Below are 18,549 nucleotides of genomic sequence, written 5' to 3'. Positions count from 1 at the left end.
CCATGCTCTGCATCGCTAGTCATCAGTGCTGTGTGTGAGGGCTTTGGGGAGCCGAGGGTGGGGGCATCTGGTCTTGGGGACCTAATTGAGGGGAGCTATGTAATAAGGACAAAAGGAAGGAGAGGGGCTTACTGAGGAGAGCCAGTGCGCAGCCCACATGGTGGTGGAGGGTTCCCCCTGACGTTTGCAGTGGGGTGTGGCCTTGCCCCATCCAGGCAGGCCCCATGCAGCCCCCCCCTTTTGTTACTGACATGGCAGGAGGGGCCCCAGGCCCAGAACCTGCTGAGGCAGAGCCAGGAGTATCAGATGAGGAGAAGGGACAGGCGTTCTGGAAGATTCCCGTGGGGAGGAGTCCCCACACAGCAACCCCCTACTAAGTCTACTCTCAGATGGAGTTGGGGTGCTCCCCAAGTCCTACAAGTGCTCCCCAAGGTCCTATGTGTAGCAAGTTCTCTCTCTCTTTGGCGGGTGGTAGGTGCCTGTCACACGCAGAAACTCACAGAACAAAGCTCCCAGGCTCTGAAGCCACCTGTCCCAGGCTTCCGGGTGAGGGGCAGGTTTCCTTGCTCTGGGGGTGACTTAGGGACTGAAGGTTGGTCCCTGCAACACACAGGTCCTGAGGAGTCAGCTCCTCCTCTCCAGAGGGGAGCACAGCGCTCTCCTGGGAGCTGCCCATGGGGACAGTGGGAGGGGCGGTGGACATCCTGTCCTTTCTGGGGATTTTTTGGGGTTGATCAGTCGCCATGAGGTTGACCGGCTGGGTGGCATCAGTGCCCAAGACCCTCAGAAAACTGGCCATTCAAGAGGCCCTCCGCAGAGAAACCCTGTTCCCAGTCCTCTCTCTGGTCCTGGGAACACCAACCACTCATAGCTGATTCCACGCATGTGCTTCAAAGCTGCCTTGGAAGCTAAAGCTAAGTCACACCCTCCCGTGAAGACAAAGGGAGAGGTGACGGACCACCCACTGACCGAATGGGGAAGTGTCCCTTCAGAGGGCTCTGGGGCCCCTCTCTGGGGGGTTAGAAAGTAGGGGATCATCGGGGGTCGGGCGGTGGCGCAGTGGGTTAAACTCATGTGGCGCAAAGCGCAAGGACCGGCGTAAGGATCCCGGTTCGAGCCCCCAGCTCCCCACATGCAGGGGAATCGCTTCACAGGCGGTGAAGCAGGTCTGCAGGTGTCTGTCTTTCTCTCCCCCCCTCTGTCTTCTCCTCCTCTCTCCATTTCTCTCTGTCCTACCCAACAATGAACAACATCAACAATGGCAATAATAATAACCACAACGAGGCTGCAACAAAAAAGGGGGGGGAAAATGGCCTCCAGGAGCAGTAGATTCATGGTGCAGGCACCGAGCCCAGCAATCACCCTGGAGGGGAAAAAAAAAAAAAGAAAGTAGGGGATCAGGCTGGCGACATAGCTTGCCTGCGTAATGCACTTCTGTGCCTTGTACACAACCCAGGTACAAGCTCATCCTCTGCTGTGGTGAAAGAAGCTTACCGGAAGTAGGAGACTATCCAAAGGATTCTTTCTTTAAAAAAAAAGTGTATTATTATCATAATATTTTGTTTACTACTTATTGGGCAGAAACAGAGAAATCAAGAGGGAAGGGGGAGAAAGAGATGGGAGTAAAGGAGAGACCCCTGCAGCACGGCTTCACTGCCGGGGGCTTGAACCCTGACCCTTGCACATTGTGCCAAGTGCAGTCGACCAGGTGCGCCACCTCCTGGCCCCTCTTTCTTCTTTTAAACCATTTTATTGGGAGTCTCAGGGACTGTGGTTGCTGGGACCCTGGAATATGGTAGGTGCAGTGGGATGTGTGTGGGTGGGGGTTGCTTCTCTCATGTGATGCACCTTGGGGGGCCCTCACTGGGGGAGCCGACCCAGCACTTTGGCCTGGAGGGGAGGAGTGGATTCAGTTCCGTTCTGTCTACTGACCACAGGTCTCAAAGAAAGGCCTTTGGGGCAGTGGCTCCCCCTGCTGGCGAGTTTGGATATAGCAGCCCCCACAAGCTGGCCCATAGTTTCTGGTCCCCTTATTGGCAAAAGCGTCACTTCCTGGAGCGACTTGAAAGGGCGTTTGGTTGGAATCACAGGACTCTCCCTGTGGAGACGGAGTCTGTGTTCACACCCATGCGGGTTGGAGCAGATGCCACCATCACAGCTCCGCCACCCCATGGGGGCTTTGGGCAGCGTCCAATGGCCAGACCTGTGACTGCCCTGTGGTAAGGTCCCCCCAGCCTTACCACCTCTGCCCAGCACCTCTCACAGTGCCCTGGACTTCTGAGGGCTGAGGCTGAGTCTCGGGGTGTCCTGGGAGCCAGGGTTCAAATCCTCTCTCTGCCACCACTGTTCAGGTGACCTGGAGCAAATTGCTTGACCCTCCAGTGAGGTGAACCAAGTCATAGCACCTCCTCGCAGAGCCTGGGTGGAGATAAAAAGAGAAAATTATGTGGGGGGCCAGGCGGTGGCACACCTGATTCAGTGCATGTGTTACCATGAACAAGGACCTGGGTTCAAGTCCCTGGTCCCCACCTGCAGGGGGGGGGGAACTTCATGAGTGGTGAAGCAGCAATGCAGGTGTCTCTCTGTCTCTCCTCCATCCCCTTTCCCTCTCAATTTCTCTCTGTCCTATAAAATAAATAAAAGCTAAAAAATATTTTGTAAATCCTTAAAAAAGAGAGAGGGGTAATGATGTGTTAAAAGAAGAGCGTCTCAAGGACAACAAAAGGGAATAAATAAATATTTTTAAAAAATAAAGAAGAGCATCTCTCTTCACAGCTGCCCCCCCCAATGGAGCACCCCAAGGACTCCCTGTGAGAGGGCAGCTCAGGAGAGAGGCAAGGGAGTCTCTTAGGAAGCTGGGATTGTGGGAGAAAAGAGGGGGGAGACAAGGAGGCTGGACTTTCAGGACAACGGGAACAAAAGACAAGCCACAGGTTTCTGGCGGAGAGGCCTGTGGTGCCCCGTCTTTCCGACGTGCCCCGCCACTGACATAGTTTTCTTAGCCATCTTCTGGTGGGAAGTAGAGGGTTAGCTGCAGCTGCTGGGGAGCCTGGGGTGCACAGGGTGTCCCCTCAATGCTGGAGGCTTCGTCAGGACAGTGACCTGGAGGTGGCTCCCTAGGCAAAGGCCAGAACTAGGGCCTAGGGTCTGATGTCACTCGCCACCTCACCCCAGAGAAGCTGTCCACAGCCCCCTTCCTGCTTACCAGCTGAGTGGGCAGAGCCAGCCTCCCAGCTCTGAACATCAGAGTGGGCTTGGAACCCAGGACCAGTGGCTCCAGAGCTTCCGCTCTCCCCTCCGCACTGAGGTTCCCCTCACTCTGCCTGTTCCGACCCCCCAACACTGACACGAAGACATTCCTTTCCACGGACAGCAGATAAGCATAACACTGAACCTGGGTGCGTCCATTAGCAGACCTCGAGCACGTGCGTGAGTGTGTGTGTGTGTGTGTGTGTGTCCCGCCCACACTAGGTGGGTTCACCCTGCCCCTCCCCTGCTGTCCCCGCCTGCCACACACACACACCTCTGCTCTCTCTCCCTCCAGTCTCCAGGCTTCATCACGCAAGTCGGCAGGGAGCTGGCCTCGCAGACGGAGGAGAAGCTCCTTAAGCAGCCCTGTAAGGACGTCTTCGCTGCCTGTGTCCAGTAAGTGCCCCCTGGCCCCGAGTCTGGGGAGGGAGGGATCCAGTCCTGCAGTATCAGCCCTGCCACCAGCTGTGTGTGGGTTTCAGCCACAGAGAGACAGATAGCGGGGCACCAGGTCTAAGAAAAACATCTCCCCGTGAGGGCATGACAGCCAGTGGCTCTCAGGTGGCTGTGTGGTTTGGAAATGCTCCCCAGGGCTCCCTGTGTCCTCCGCTGCCACCGGCCCAAGCTGAGAACACAGCTCCCCCACCCCCCCGTCTCCCTGTCACCAGCCTGCGGGGCCCCATGAGGGCAGCACAGGTGGGTGGCTGAGACCGTCAGTAAAGCCCCCAAGTCCACCCAATCAGCCTAGCTAGCCGTGTCTCTGTGAACGCAGCACTCACACACATGCGCACCATGCATGTAAACATGCAGAGGCACAAACACACATGTACCCACCCACCACAGACAAAAGCCACATGCACGAGCATATGTGCACACAAGCGTGCGTACATACGACATGTATGTGCACCACAGACTCGGATGTAGACATGCACACACACACACATGCAGACATGCACAGACACACAGCTGCATGTCAGCTGCTGCCCACTGCCAGGTCACCCCGAGGCTCTCTGCCCCTGACTGTGTCCATCCCAGCTGGGTGCTGTGTGCGTGGCAGGCACCAGTTTGAATTGGGTCCCACTTGTAGTGAGCTTATAATAGTGTTGGGAGGGTGAGAAGGGAAGAGGAGAAGACAGCAACCCCCCCCGCCCCCCGTGAGGAGAGCAGGGAAGGTGGAGATGAGATGAGCATGGCGGGGGCAAAAAGGGACCACCCTGTCTTACATGAGGCACTGCCTCTTAACAGAGGGATTCTGGGCCTGACCATGATCCTGACCCCAGCCCTGACCCTGACCCTGGCCAAGGCCCTGAACCTGAACTGATCCTATCCCAGACCAAAACCATGGACCTGATCCCACCCCTGACCCTAACACCAGCCCTATTCCTATCCCTGACACTAACCCCGGCCCTGATCCTATGCCTGACACTGACACAGACCCTGATCCTATCCCTGACACTGACACAGACCCTGATCCTATCCCTCACACTAACCCAGGCCCTGATCCTATACCTGACCTAACCCCAGCCCTGATCCTATCCCTCACCCTTACCCCAGCCCTGATCCTATCCCTGACACTGACACAGACCCTGATCCTATCCCTGACACTGACACAGACCCTGATCCTATCCCTGACACTGACACAGACCCTGATCCTATCCCTGACACTGACACAGACCCTGATCCTATCCCTCACCCTAACCCCAGCCCTGATCCTATACCTGACCTAACCCCAGCCCTGATCCTATCCCTCACCCTAACCCCAGCCCTGATCCTATCCCTGACCTAACCCCAGCCCTGATCCTATCCCTGACCCTAACCTCAGCCCTGATCCTATCCCTGACCTAACCCCGGCCCTGATCCTATCCCTCACCCTGATCCTATCCCTGACCCTAACCCCAGCACTGATCCTATCCCTGACCTAACCCCAGCCCTGATCCTATCCCTCACCCTAACCCCAGCCCTGATCCTATCCCTGACCTAACCCCGGCCCTGATCCTATCCCTGACCTAACCCTGACCCTGATCCTATCCCTGACCCTAACCCCAGCCCTGATCCTATCCCTGACCTAACCCCGGCCCTGATCCTATCCCTGACCTAACCCCAGCCCTGATCCTATCCCTGACCTAACCCCGGCCCTGATCCTATCCCTGACCCTAACCCCAGCCCTGATCCTATTCCTGACCTAACCCCAGCCCTGATCCTATCCCTGACCTAACCCCAGCCCTGATCCTATCCCTGACCTAACCCCAGCCCTGATCCTGGGCCGTCCTGATTTTAGATCTGGCAGGACCCCACCTCCCTCATGTCCCCCCTCCCCCAAGCCCCCAGTCCTCAGCCAGATGGGGCAGCACTGTCCCTTCCTAAGGCTGGCCGGAGGGTCCACTGCAGGGCTTACTGGCTCCAGAGGCTCCCCGCTCCTGGAGCAAATGCAGAGCTTGGGCCTGCGGGGCTGACCCCACTCTACCCCTAGCGACTCAGAGCCCCAACCCCCATGGCTTCCTCTGCCCGGACTTAGCCCCAGGGTCCCTGGGGACCTCTTACACGACCTTGGCCTTGGGGTGGGGTCCCCCTCAAGTGCCAGCTGTGGGCTCACAGCTGCACCCCAGAACCTGTAACAGCATGGGGCGTTGCGGGGGCCCAGGAAAGGCTACGGCGAGCTGGGGCGGGGGGACTCCAGCTTCTCCTGGTGTCGGTGTGGAGGCCCTGGAGTCCCCCAGAGCTGTTGCTCACCTGCCTGTTCCCTCCGAGCCAGGTCTGTCCACGACTACCTGCAGGGGGAGCCCTTCCACGAGTACCTGGACAGCATGTACTTCGACCGCTTTCTGCAGTGGAAGTGGCTGGAGAGGTGAGCCCGCCCGTCCCACAGCGCCCCCTGCAGCTTCGCCTGCCCCCCTGCACTCACCAGCCACGCTCCCGCTCCGGCTCACTCACCCTGTGGGCCCACAAACACCGGGATATGCCTGGATCTTTCTTCTCCGGGTTCCTGTCCCTGGGAATTCTTGGGTGTGTGACTGGGCCTCACTGCATCCTGACAGGCACGGGGGGCTGCTGTGTGCACACGTCCCTAAATAGCAGATAGCTGTGCACACCCATGTGCACACACTTTTGAGAGCCCGTTCTTAGAAATTACCAGGAGAGGGATTTCTGGACGCCAGAGCACTGCTATTTCTGAGGGAGGGTCGTCTCTTCTCCTGCCTGGCTACCCCCCAGCTCCCAGCCCTGAAACTCCTGTCCACCCCCCCAACCCCCCCCCCCCACACACACACACCCTGCCAGTTCCCTCCTCCCAGCTCCTGTCCAGGCGGGAGCAGGATTCTCCCTCTCACGCAGCGTCCCCTTCCCTTTGTGTACCCTATGGCCTCTGTCCCCGTGTGGGAAGGAGAGCCAGAGGGGCTCATTGCCCGGAACACCAGCAGAGCAGCCCGAGGTGATGCCCCCGGCTGAGAAGAGATGACAGCCTTCCCCTGAGAGGAGATTCCAGGGCTTCTGTCCCAAAGCTGGATCCCTGAAGCCCAGAGAGGGCTCCGTGGGGAGACCGCACATCTCACCGTGGTGGAGGCCAAGGGTTCAGTCCCTAGAGCCATGTGGGATCACCAGCGGGAGCACCGTGGATGGTGGAGTGATGCTTTGGTGTCTCTGTATCTCTGCTTCTCTCTCCTTTCTCTTCTCCTTTTAAGTATAATGAATGGATTTAAAAATGGGGCTGGGGAGGCCACCCTGATGCCACATTAGAGAGCAAGCAGAGCTAGAGAGCTTGGTCATGGGGTTGGGTGCCCAAGTTCAAGACCTGGCACCACACAGGAGGTGTTGTTGGCACCGTGGGAAGCCCCAGTGCTGTGAGGCCTCTTCCTCTCTGTCTGTCTGTCTGAATAAGGAGCAGTGAAACTATCCTTGTGTGATGTCCTAGAAGAGAGAGAGAGAGAGTGTGTGTGTGTGTGTGTGTGTGTGTGTGTCTGGCTATATTAGAGAGAGCAAGAGAAAGAGAGAGAGGGAAAGAGACTGTATCTGAGAGAGAGAGGGGAAGAGAGAGACTGTTCACACATCAACTCCTCTGCTGGTAAGACCCCATGGCCACTTAGGCAGACAGAGTCTCCCCCTCAGAGCTGCCCTCAACCCCAGCATCCCACTTCAGGAAGCTCAGAAGTCTCCACCCTGCTGTGCAGCCACTGCCTAGTGGGGCCCGTGTCCCCATCGATGGCCTCTTCTGCTGGCCCACTGACCACCCATGGGGCCGCTGCAGGGCTCCGGGAGGGGCAGAGGAGGCAGGGAGCCCAGTGTCCGGTGCTGCTCCTTCCCAAGGGGCCCAGGGCAGGGCGGTCAGCTCCCCATGCCTCAGCTCATCACATGTGACGGGGATAAGGACACCCTGCGGGCTTGGCTGAGGATGTGACAGGTGGCACACAGCACAAGGCCCGGGAGATGACTGATGCACATGCTTAGTCATCAGCATCCTCACACAAAGATGCTTGAGGGGCTGCTGTAGAGACACCCCCAGGGGGTTCATCTCATCCCTGGCGCTCTCATGATGACATGTGACACCCACACAGAGGTTCAGAGAGAGAGCAGCTTCCAAAGAGCCCTTTCTATCCTCTGCTTTGCTGAAGATGCCCAGCTCAGAGAGGTTGGGGGGTGGGCCTGTGGTCACACAGCAATGTCTGGCTGAGGCTGGAGCCCAGACCCACGTTCATTCATTCAAATCCCTCCTTTCCTGTTCCAGTAGAATTGTTTAGAGGATCAGGGAGGTGGGGCAGAGGTAGTGCACAAGACTTGCGTGTGAGAGGTCCTGGGTTCGATCCCTGACACTCCCAAGGGCCAGAGCAGAGCTCTAGTCAGAAACAAAACACAAGCACAAACAAACACACCTATAGAATGACCTCGCAGGGGCTCTCTGGATACAGGGGAGTAGAGCTTCGTTTGTGTCTCAGGGTTGAGAAATAAACTTCAGTATCCCATTAGTCGTGAGAGAAAAGAGGGGATAGAGTGGTGGACACATGGCCTACATCTCACAGTCAGGTTCTGCTACATGGCCTGCACGGCCTCTCCCTTCCTGTATTTACTGGGCATGTGTGCATATAGCTATGTCAAGTATAAACATTTTTTAAAATATTTATTTATTTTCCCTTTTTTGTTGCCCTTGTTGTTTAACATCGTTGTGGTTGTTGATGTTGTTGTTGTTGGATAGGACTGAGAGAAATGGGGAGAGGAGGGGAAGACAGAGAGGGAGAGAGAAAGACAGACACTTGCAGACCTGCTTCACCACTTGTGAAGCAGTTCCCTTGCAGGTGGGGAGCCGGGGGCTCGAACCGGGATCCTTATGCCGGTCCTTGTTCTTTGCACCACCTGTGCTTAACCTGCTGCGCCACCGTCTGACTCCCCAAGTATAAACATCTTAAAGGTATACATAGACATCTTAGGGGCATGCATAATAGAATTATCTCTCTCCTAGTATGAAGACCATGCTATATCAGACATGTCTCCAATTCTAGTGATTATGTCAGATTCTGTGTTTGCTCTGTAACTCCTGACCTTACCCCAAGGCTGTAGGCTTCACTCAAGGACATCAGATAAAGCCTGTTAAGCTGAAGGACCTTTCGACCCATTTATCTGTATTCACCCAGATTTAGCCAAACATCCCTGAGACAAAGGACACAGGAAGCACAGAGAAGCAGAGAACTTCTGACTTACCTGGTTCTAATAAGTAGTGGTGGTAACTAAGGAAATAGTTCAGCAGAGAAATAACAGGCATTATAGCTCAGGGATTTATCAAGAAATCAGGAGTTCTCCAACATTCTACACATACATACCAAGATGCTTCTGTGACCACAGGTTCACCCATAAAACAGACAGGTGGAGAGGCAGAGGTCCGTTCCAGGTGCTGACTCCCAGAAACTGTGTGCCTTTTTTTTTTTTTTTTTTTTTTGCCACCAGGGTTATTTCTGGGGCTCACTGCCTGCGCTACGAATCCACTACTCCTGGTGGCCATCTTTTTTCCGTTGTTGCTGTTATCATTGCTGTTGCTATTATTATTGTTACTGCTATTATTATTGTTGCTGTTGTTGGATAGGACAGAGAGAAGTTGAGAGAGGAGGGGAAAAATAGAAAGAGGGAGAGAAAGATAGACACCTGCAGACCTGCTCCACCTCTTGTGAAGAGACTCCCCTGCAGGTGGGAAGCCGGGGTTCAAACCGGGATCCTTGTGCTTTGCACCATGTGCGCTTAACCTGGTGCGTTACCACCTGGTACCTGAAGCTATGCCTTCTGAGAGCGCCAAATTGGAGCCCGGAAGGCTAACCCTACAGTTCCCCTCCCATCCTTCTTCCTCCTTCTGCTCACTCTGTTTTCGTGACAAGATCTTGGTGGGTGGTGTGGACTGTTGAAACACTGAGAGGTTTTTCCCTCCCAAGGTTAACCAAGGAATTCCTGGGAAATTGTGTTACATTCACTCACCAGCAGAGCAGCTCTGCGGTCAGACCCACAAGTGTTTGTTCTCTGGCTATCCTACACCACCAGCTCAGTGCTGCGTGTGGGTTCATGGAGCCACGACAGGTCTCCCCCAGCCCCTGTCCCATCCACCCAGATCCCGAGCTCCGGAGAGAAGGGAGGGTGGAGGGAGAGGGTCAGGGCACAATGTCCTGTGGGCTCCCAAAGCCGTCCTAGGGGACAGTGCTGTGCCGAGGTTGTGACCTCCAGAAGGATGTCCAAGGAAAACTTATTGAAGAGCTGCAGGGGGCTGGGCAGTGGGGCACTGGCTGAGCACACATGTTGCTGTGTGCAAGGACCCAGGTTCAAGGCCCTGCTCCCCACCTGCAAAGGTTATACTTCAAGAGCAGTGAAGCAGGTATTCAAATGCTCTCTTTCTCTCTGCTCCCCTCCCCTCTCAATATCTCTTTGTCCTATAAAAATAAATTAAAGGGGGTCGGTCGGTAGCGCAGCGGGTTAAGCGCACATGGCACAAAGCACAAGGACCGGCTTAAGGATCACAGTTCGAGCCCCCAGCTACCCACCTGCAGGGGAGTCTCTTCACAGGCAGTGAAGCAGGTCTGCAGGCGTCTGTCTTTCTCTCTCCCTCTCTGTCTTCCCCTCCTCTCTCCATTTCTCTCTGTCCTATCCAACAACAAGTGACATCAACAACAATAATAACCACAACAAGGCTACAACAACAAGGACAACAAAAGGGGGGAAAATGGCCTCCAGCAGCAGTGGATTCATGGTGCAGGCACTGAGCCCCAGCAATAACCCTGGAGGCAAAAAAATTAAATAAAAATTTAAAAAATTAAAAATAAAAAGGAAGAATTGGTTTCCAGGTACAGTGGATTTCATCATGCAGGCGCTGAACCCCAGCAATAAGCCTGGTGGCAATAAATAAATAAATAAATAAATAAATAAATAAATAAGCAAGCTTCCAGGTGACCAGAGGTGTCCAGAATCTTGAGCATCTTTCTGGAACTCAGCCAGTTCTTTGGGCCAGTTCACTCTTCCTCCCATTTCTGTCCAGGTTAGGACTCCTGGGGCAATTGGGTTGGGGGACGGGGTGGGGTGGGTGGGGTGCGGGCGAGCAGGACATGCTCAGGACTCCTCTGGGAGAGCCAGCTGGACATTGCCAGGGCTGCTGGCTTCAAACCATTCACTGGTCAACAGATATTTAGTTTGTGTCCAAAGCATTACAAAAGGATTGGCTGCTTGGCTGGTTGTTTGGATGGCTGTTTGGTTGGTTGGTTGGTTGATCTTTAAGAAAGAGAACAGAGTGTTGCTCTTCTGTAGCATGTGGTGGTGCCAGGGACTGGATTTGAGCACACTGGGTCCTCAGGTGTGCAAGTCCTGCACTCTGATGCTGAGCTATCTCCTAGCCCCATGTCTGGACTTGTGCGAATGATGCAATGAACCTGGAAATGGAGATGTGTGTGTATTTGTACAGGAAGTCCTCACAGCTTCAATAAGTTCTTGGAAACTGGCTTTAAATACTTATCAGTTGGGCTTAGGGGAGACAAGACAGTAGCTCTGCAAAAGACTCTCATGCTTGAGGCACTGAGATACCAAGTTCAAGTCCCAGTACCGCCATCAGTCAGAATACCTGTTCAGCTTTGCCCAGAGTAAGGTGGTATAGGAGGTTGAACCTGGGCCCTCCAGGGCCTCAGGTGTTCAAGTCCTGTGCTCTCAGGCTGAGCTGTTTCCCTGGCCCCAAGCTGATTGTTCTAAACCAAACCCAGCATGACCGTAGAGCAGGGCCATTTCAGATTGCTGTCCTGTAAAACTAGAAACAACAAACAACAAACTTGACAAAATACAACCCGGATTTCTTTAGAAACTCACTTAGCCACAGGCAGTGGTGTCATCAATAAAATAACAGCTCCACCCACTCCTGATACACACCAAAGGTGACTGGTGTCGGGGTCCAGAGACTAGTTTATGCAATATGTGAATAGATACACCAGGATATAAATTTCAAAAGACACCAGATATTGTGGCCAAATCGAAGAGAAACATTTCAAAAATGAATGAGGACAGAAGTCCAGAAAAAAACAAACAAACAAAAAACTCCCAACAAGCCAGAAGCAAATAAGAATGACAAAAACTCCTACGATAATCACAGGAGTGAGAAGGCACAAGGCATCTCTCTCTCTCTCTCTCTCTGTCTCTCTCTCTCTCTCTCGTGTGTGTGTGTGTGTGTGTCTCCTCCATTCTGGGCCAAAGAAATGTGTGATGGTAGTCCACCAGACTTACATGTTAGAGTTTAATCCCTGGGGGTTCTGCCAGGTCAGGTCTTGGGGGCAGCCACAAGAAGGAATGGCCCAGGTTCCCAGGGGAGGGAAGGGAGCCCACCTGCTGGCCAGGCCCAGGTGTGCAGGAGCGACAGAGCTGTGATCCCGTGTCCTCTGTGGAACCCCAACCTCTGAGGTAGACAAAGGAAAGGCAGGAACCTCAGAGGTTGGGGTTCCATGGAGGACAGCTGTCTTCTGCATTCAGTCCCGAGATTAGCATCTTGGGAAGTGCAAGGTGAACACATGGTGACCAAGTTTTTCCCGGAGGACAGGAGCCCCCTGTCCACCCTCCAGCTCCAGGGGAAGTCCCAGAGAGCCCCATCTGCAGGGATGACCCTGGGGTGCATGGCTTGAAGGTCTGGGAGCTGAGCTGCTGCTGTTGATCTCTGTTTTGGATCCTCCATCTTTTCACCAAGCTGGAAATCTTGCTTATCCCTCTCCTAGGCAACCGGTAACCAAAAACACCTTCCGGCAGTACCGAGTCCTCGGGAAAGGTGGTTTTGGCGAGGTGAGTGACACACACGTTTCCTGTCTTTTTTTCTTCTTGAAGATTGATTTTATTTTATTATATTTTAAAGATTTATTTATTTATTTATTTTTATCCAGAGCACTGCTCAGTTCTGGCTTGTGGCAGTGAAGGGATTGAACCTGGAACTTCAGAGCCTCAGGCTTGAAAGTCTCTTTGCACAACCATTATGCTATCTACCCCCGCCCAGGTTTATTTATTTATTTATGATTTCTTTATTGGGGGATTAATGTTTTACAGTTGACAGTAAATACAGTAGTTTGTACATGCATAACATTTTCAAAAATTTCTTTATCGGGGGATTAATGTTTTACAGCCGACAGTAAATACAATAGTTTGTACGTGTATAACATTTCTTAGTTTTCCACGTAACAATACAACCCCCACTAGGTTCTCCTCTGCCATCATGTTTCAGGACATTAACTCTTGGTGCAGTACACCAACTCCAGCCAGATTAATTTCTTTTTTAACTTTATTTTATTTGATCATGACAAAGAGAAATTGAGAGGGCAGGGGAAAAGAGAGAGAAACCAACACAGAGACACGTGCAGTGCTGCCTTACTGAAGCTTCCCCCCGCAGGTAGGGACCAGGGCTTAACCCAAACTGGGTGCACCATCACCAGGCCCTCTAAAGATTCTACTGAAGATTTTACTTATTTCAAGAGGGTGAGAGATTTTCACACGAACAAACGAGAAAAGACAGAGCACTGCTTGGCTGCACACAGCCCCGGGGCCTGAACTGGGATCTCCTCCTGGAGCCCAACCAGCTGAGCTATCCACACCCCTCCTCCCCACCGCCCAACACTCCTGTTTTCGGTGAAAAGTTTCTGTACCCTGCTCACCTTTTCTGTCCATTCTAGAGGGACCCAAAGCCTTCCTTCCAAGCTGGTTTCCAGTCAGCAACTTGGTCGTGTGCCCCCTGGTGGGGAGATGGGGGAAGTGCAGGGCCCCGAGGGGGACCCTCAGCTGGTGGACAGAAGGACTTGAGCCATCTGACAGGGAGATACTCTTAGTGCTTCTGCTCTTCTTTAGCTCATCTTCCCAAGACTGAGGCTAGCCTTGTGGGTCCCATTTTATTCTATTTTGTTATTTTTTTTTATAGAGACAGGCAGAGAGGGGGAGAGAGATAGAGAGAGAGAGACCACAGCACCGGAACTTATTTCAGTGCAGCAGGGGCCAGGCTTGTACCCAGGCCAGGCACATGGCACAGCAGCACACTGCCCAGATGAGCTATTTCCCAGGCCCATGAGCCCCCTTTTGGGTGGGGGCAGGCAAAGCTGAGCCTCAGCAGCGTTCAGTGATGCCGGCAATACCCCGAGGCCAGGCCTAGCTGGTGCTGCCCCCCTGGGGCCCCAGGCCTGAGACTCAGCATTGCGGCCGCAGGTGTGCGCGTGTCAGGTGCGGGCCACGGGGAAGATGTACGCCTGCAAGCGCCTGGAGAAGAAGCGCATCAAGAAGCGGAAGGGCGAGTCCATGGCCCTGAACGAGAAGCAGATCCTGGAGAAGGTCAACAGCCGCTTTGTGGTGAGCGACCAGCCCCAGTGGGCTGGTCCCCGGGGAGCAAGGGAGCAAGTTGGGGAGCGAGACCCCTCCCGAGGCCAACTCTGTCTTCCGGCCAGAGGCTGGCGTCCTGTGGCATCTCTGCCGCCCTAACGGGTGACCCCACCTGGTGGTGGGCGGAAGGAGCAGGTAGAAACTTGCAGACACGAGTCCCTCCTGTCTTGACCTCCCAACCTGGAGCCCCTTCAGGAAAGGTGTGCACCCCCCTCACCAGCCACACGGGGTGGCAGGGAGCCACTGAACCCACCCCCCACCACACATACACACACAAACACAAGTCCCCCCAACTACGAGGCCCTGAGGAGGAGGAGAGGACATAGCAGGCAGCACCCAGACCTGCCCTCGGTGTCATCCGGTGCTCCTGGGTGTTTGAGACAAGCAAACGTAGGTCTGAGGGGCTTTTGGAGCGGAGACCAGCCAGGCACAGCTCAGAGCAGGCCAGGGAGGCTGGGACCCAGGCCCTAGGAGTCCTCCCAGAGGGAGGAGCGAGGAGAAGAGGTGCCAGCATTTCAGTCACCAAGGTGGTGGCGGGTGGGAGCGCACCTGGTTGAGTGCACGTGTTACATGCACAAGGACCTGGATTCCAGCCTCTGGCCCCCACCTGCAGGGGGGAAGCGTCATAAGCGGTGAAGCAGGTCTGCAGGTGTCTCTCTTTCTCTCTCCCTCTCTATCTCTGCCCCCACACCACCCCTCTCAATTTCTATCTTATCTAATAAAGCAAGAAAAGGGAAAATAAAAAGAAAAATGGGGGGGCGGTAATGCAGCAGGTTAAGCACACACGGTGTGAAGTGCAAGGACCGGCATAAGGATCCCGGTTGGAGCCCCCGGCTCCCCACCTGCAGGAGAGTCGCTTCACAGGCGGTGAAGCAGGTCTGCAGGTGTCTTTTTCTCTCTCCCCCTCTCTGTCTTCCCATCCTCTCTCAATTTCTCTCTGTCCTAGCCAACAACAATGGCAACAATAATAATAACAACAACAATAAACAACAAGGGTAACAAGAGAGACAAAATAGCCTCCAGGAGCAGTGGATTCCAGTGCAGGCACCGAGCCCCAGTAATGACCCTGGAGGTGAAAAAAGGAAAAATGGCCAGCAGGGGTGGTGGGTTTATTGTGCAGGCACTGAGCCCCAGTGATAACCCTGGTGGTGAAAGAGAGGAAGAAAGAAAGAAAGAAAGAAAGAAAGAAAGAAAGAAAGAAAGAAAGAAAGAAAGAAAGAAAGAAAGGAAGAAAGAAAGGGAAAGAAAGAGAGAGAGAGGAAGGGAGGGAGAAAAAGAGAAAGGGAAAGGAAGGAAGCGAGAAAGAAAGGAAGGAGGAAGGGTGGGTCAGCAAGGGAAGTAAAAAGTAAAAAGAACCAACTGCCCCGGAAGTGAGACATAGGAGGACAAGTCAACAGAAAACCCGCTGTCCCCAGCTACGCGGGAGTTCACTGCTCGTGACCGCTTTTCAGTGGGGTCTTTCGCGTAAGCAGAGGCAGAAGTCTGTCTGCAGCAAAGTAGCTCCTGTTTTACTCAGGTGCTAGGTGTGGAGAGAAAAGTTTGTTTTTGTCTCCTTACCTGGAATAAAGCAGAGGCCTTATTTATTTATTTATCTATTATTTTTTATTATCATTTTTGTCATCAGGGTTATTGCTGAGGCTCAGTGCCAGTATGACTAATTCCTTCCTTCCTTCCTTCCTTCCTTCCTTCCTTCCTTCCTTCCTTCCTTCCTTCCTTTTCTGATAGGACAAAGAAATGGAGAGTGGAAGGAGACAGACACCTGCAGATTTGCTTCACTGCTTGTGAAGCTTCCCCACCAGCATCGGTGGTGGCGGGGGGGTCGGGGGTCTTGAACCCAGGTCCCTGTGTATAGTGATATGTGCGCTCAACCGAACGTGCCACCGCCCAGTCCCTGTATTGATCTTCTTAAGCAAAGTGGCTGGCAGCTAGACCTCCAGCCTTTTCACATGCTGAAATCTTAATCCAAAGTCTAAGGGCTACGGTTTACCTCCAGCTCAGATTTTAAACTGTTTTGAAATGTCAGCCTGGCCAGAAACTCTATCAGTCCATGCCCCAGCACTGGGGGTCTGTATCCTGAGTCAGGTGAGACCCACCCGTCCTCCCCCACTCCTTTCTTTCCTTCTTCCCTTCCATGATGATTTAATTAATTATTTGACAAGACCGAGATAATTAAAGAGAAAGGGGAGACAGAGAGGAAGAGAGACAGAGACACCTGCAGCCCTGCCTCGCCGCTCGTGAAGTTTCCCCTGCAGGCAGGCACTGGGGGCTTGAACCTGGGTCCTTGCACATGGTGACATCTGCTCTCAGCCACAGCTTGTTCACTTGAGGCCGTGCCGGTGGGTCTGGCCCTTTCCCCGCCGCAGGTGAGCCTGGCCTACGCCTATGAGACCAAGGACGCCCTGTGCCTGGTCCTGACCATCATGAACGGGGGTGACCTCAAGTTCCACATCTACAACATGGGGAACCCCGGCTTCCAGGAGGAGCGGGCCTTGTTCTACGCGGCCGAGATCCTGTGCGGCTTGGAGGACCTGCACCGCGAGAACACCGTCTACAGGTGAGTCTCGGCCCGCCGGCCATCCCCAGGGCGCCCCGGTGGGCAGAGGGCAGCCCTTCCCGGCCCTGAGGCACCAATTGGGGCCGAGCGAGCCAGGTGAGTGAGCAGGCCACGCATGGGGAAGATTCCAGAAGGATTCCCACTCACAAGCAGAGCCCAGCCAGGCCTGGGGTCCAGCTGCTGGAAGCTCCTCACAGCCCCCTACGAGGAATCTGGAAAGATCTCTGTGTGTGTGTGTGTGTGTGTGTGTGTGTGTGCGTGTCTGTATACATGCACGCACCTCCACATCGAACAAAGACATCTGGTGGGTCAAGCAGGGCTGCAGGTGTCTCTCTGTCTCTCTCCCTCTCTATTACCCCCTCCCCTCAGCAGGTAGAGTGCACACCTTCACACATGTGCGATCCTGAGTTCAAGCCTCTGCACCAAAGACAGCACCCAGGGATGTCCATGAATGATGGAATGGTGCTCTGGTCTCTCTCCCTCCATCCCTCTCTCTCTCTCTCTCTCTCTCTCTCTCTACCTCTCTCTCTTAAATATATAAGTAGATGAAAAATTAGGCTGGAGAGTCAACTCAGTGGCATCACGCGTATGTCAGATGCTGGGTTAGCTGACCAGCACGCCGTTAAGGCATCTGAAATAGTCCATTCAGTGTGGAAACGGCAAATGATTTAAAACTGAAGAACCCCACTACCCTTTGTCACTTTGGGCCACCAGGAGCATCTCTGGAACGCTGCCTGCACAGTCCCTCCACTGCTGGCAGATAGCTGTCTCTTCAGAAAGATTGTGAGAGAAAGAGGATGAGAGGCAGAGAAAAGGAAGGAAGACACCACAGCACTGCTTTTCCTGAAGCTTCCTCATGTGTTTGTCCTCATGTGGTGGTCGGGGGCTCAAACCCGGATCCTCGGGCATGACGAAGTGTGTGCTCTGTTGGGTCAGTCATCTCTCAGCCCCTCTCTGTGCATCACACTTTTAACGCAGCCAGTGGAACTGACTTGCTCCAACAAAGTGATTTCCACCATCATCTATCTTTTTTAAAAATCTGGAAACATTGGGTTTTATTATTGTTTTCAGTCTTCCAGATCTTCCATATATCAATGGCATTAAAGAGATAGTTTTGGATTAGCGGGGAGAGACAAGCTTTATCTTGTGCACTGATCGTGATGAGCACTAAGTCCTGGGACGTGCTACAAAATGATGGATTGAGATCAAAGCATTCTCTAAAAAGGCATTTCTTTTTGCTTTTTTGACTTTGAACACCTAATTCCTTTTTTTTATAATTAATTTCCTAACAAAAGTGGCATTTTAAAGAAAAGGTCTGCAAAGGGAAAAGGTCATGTGAGATGTAAAGTTTAGCAACTGGAAGATAGCATACTAGTCCCACCAAGGCCCTGCCAGCTTTTTCTCCCCTCTCTCTCTCTCTCTCTCTCTCTCTCTCTTTATTATCTGTTTATTTATTGGATAGAGACAGCCAGATCGAGAGGGAAGGGGAGTAATAGAGAGGGAGAGAGACACTCAACCAGGTACGCCACCGCCGGCCCCTCACATCAGACTTTTGTAATGTTTCCTTGAAGCAGAAAGCTCTGAGCATTAAAATGCCTTCTGCTGTGGACTGGTCCACTTCTGATCAGGACCCTGGACTTTCTCCTAGAGAAAGATTCCAAAACTGGAAGGAGAATGACCACTGGGAGAAGGACCAGGAAGGCAGGGTTCTTTGGGGCAGATCCCCAAATACAGCAGGTTCTGAATATTGCAATCTGTATTCTCAGAACTGCCACCTAGTGGGGGCGCCCCAGACCCTAGCCACACACTCTGCAGCTGTGGCAGAGACCCCAATTTAGGTTTTTGTTTTTATTCAGGTGAACCTGGAAAGTGTCTCTCAAGACGGAAACCTTCCGCTGCTCAAACCC

The 18,549-nt window shown here is 53.5% G+C and overlaps 1 protein-coding gene and 1 long non-coding RNA gene across 3 annotated transcripts in view; one reads left to right on the top strand and one right to left on the bottom strand.

The window, feature by feature from the left end:
- Positions 1–18,549, top strand: part of GRK5 (G protein-coupled receptor kinase 5) — a 198,915-nt gene that overhangs the window by 166,027 nt on the left and 14,339 nt on the right. For both annotated transcript variants that reach the window (XM_060171191.1, XM_060171192.1), the window contains 5 exons: positions 3,545–3,645; positions 6,002–6,094; positions 12,453–12,516; positions 13,918–14,058; positions 16,452–16,642. In XM_060171191.1, coding sequence (XP_060027174.1) covers positions 3,545–3,645; positions 6,002–6,094; positions 12,453–12,516; positions 13,918–14,058; positions 16,452–16,642 — 590 coding nt within the window. The remainder of the gene's footprint in view (positions 1–3,544; positions 3,646–6,001; positions 6,095–12,452; positions 12,517–13,917; positions 14,059–16,451; positions 16,643–18,549) is intronic.
- LOC132532731 (uncharacterized) lies at positions 1,728–6,036 on the bottom strand. Its single transcript, XR_009544629.1, has 3 exons — positions 5,980–6,036; positions 3,524–3,762; positions 1,728–2,418 (listed from the first exon to the last, which is right to left on the bottom strand). It is a non-coding gene; the product is annotated as an uncharacterized LOC132532731 (long non-coding RNA).

This window comes from Erinaceus europaeus, chromosome 14, assembly GCF_950295315.1.
Source record: "Erinaceus europaeus chromosome 14, mEriEur2.1, whole genome shotgun sequence".
In the NCBI taxonomy this organism is placed as follows: Eukaryota; Metazoa; Chordata; class Mammalia; order Eulipotyphla; family Erinaceidae; genus Erinaceus; species Erinaceus europaeus.
Note: the sequence above shows the minus strand (reverse complement) of the source record. Positions and strands in the feature narration are given on the sequence as shown.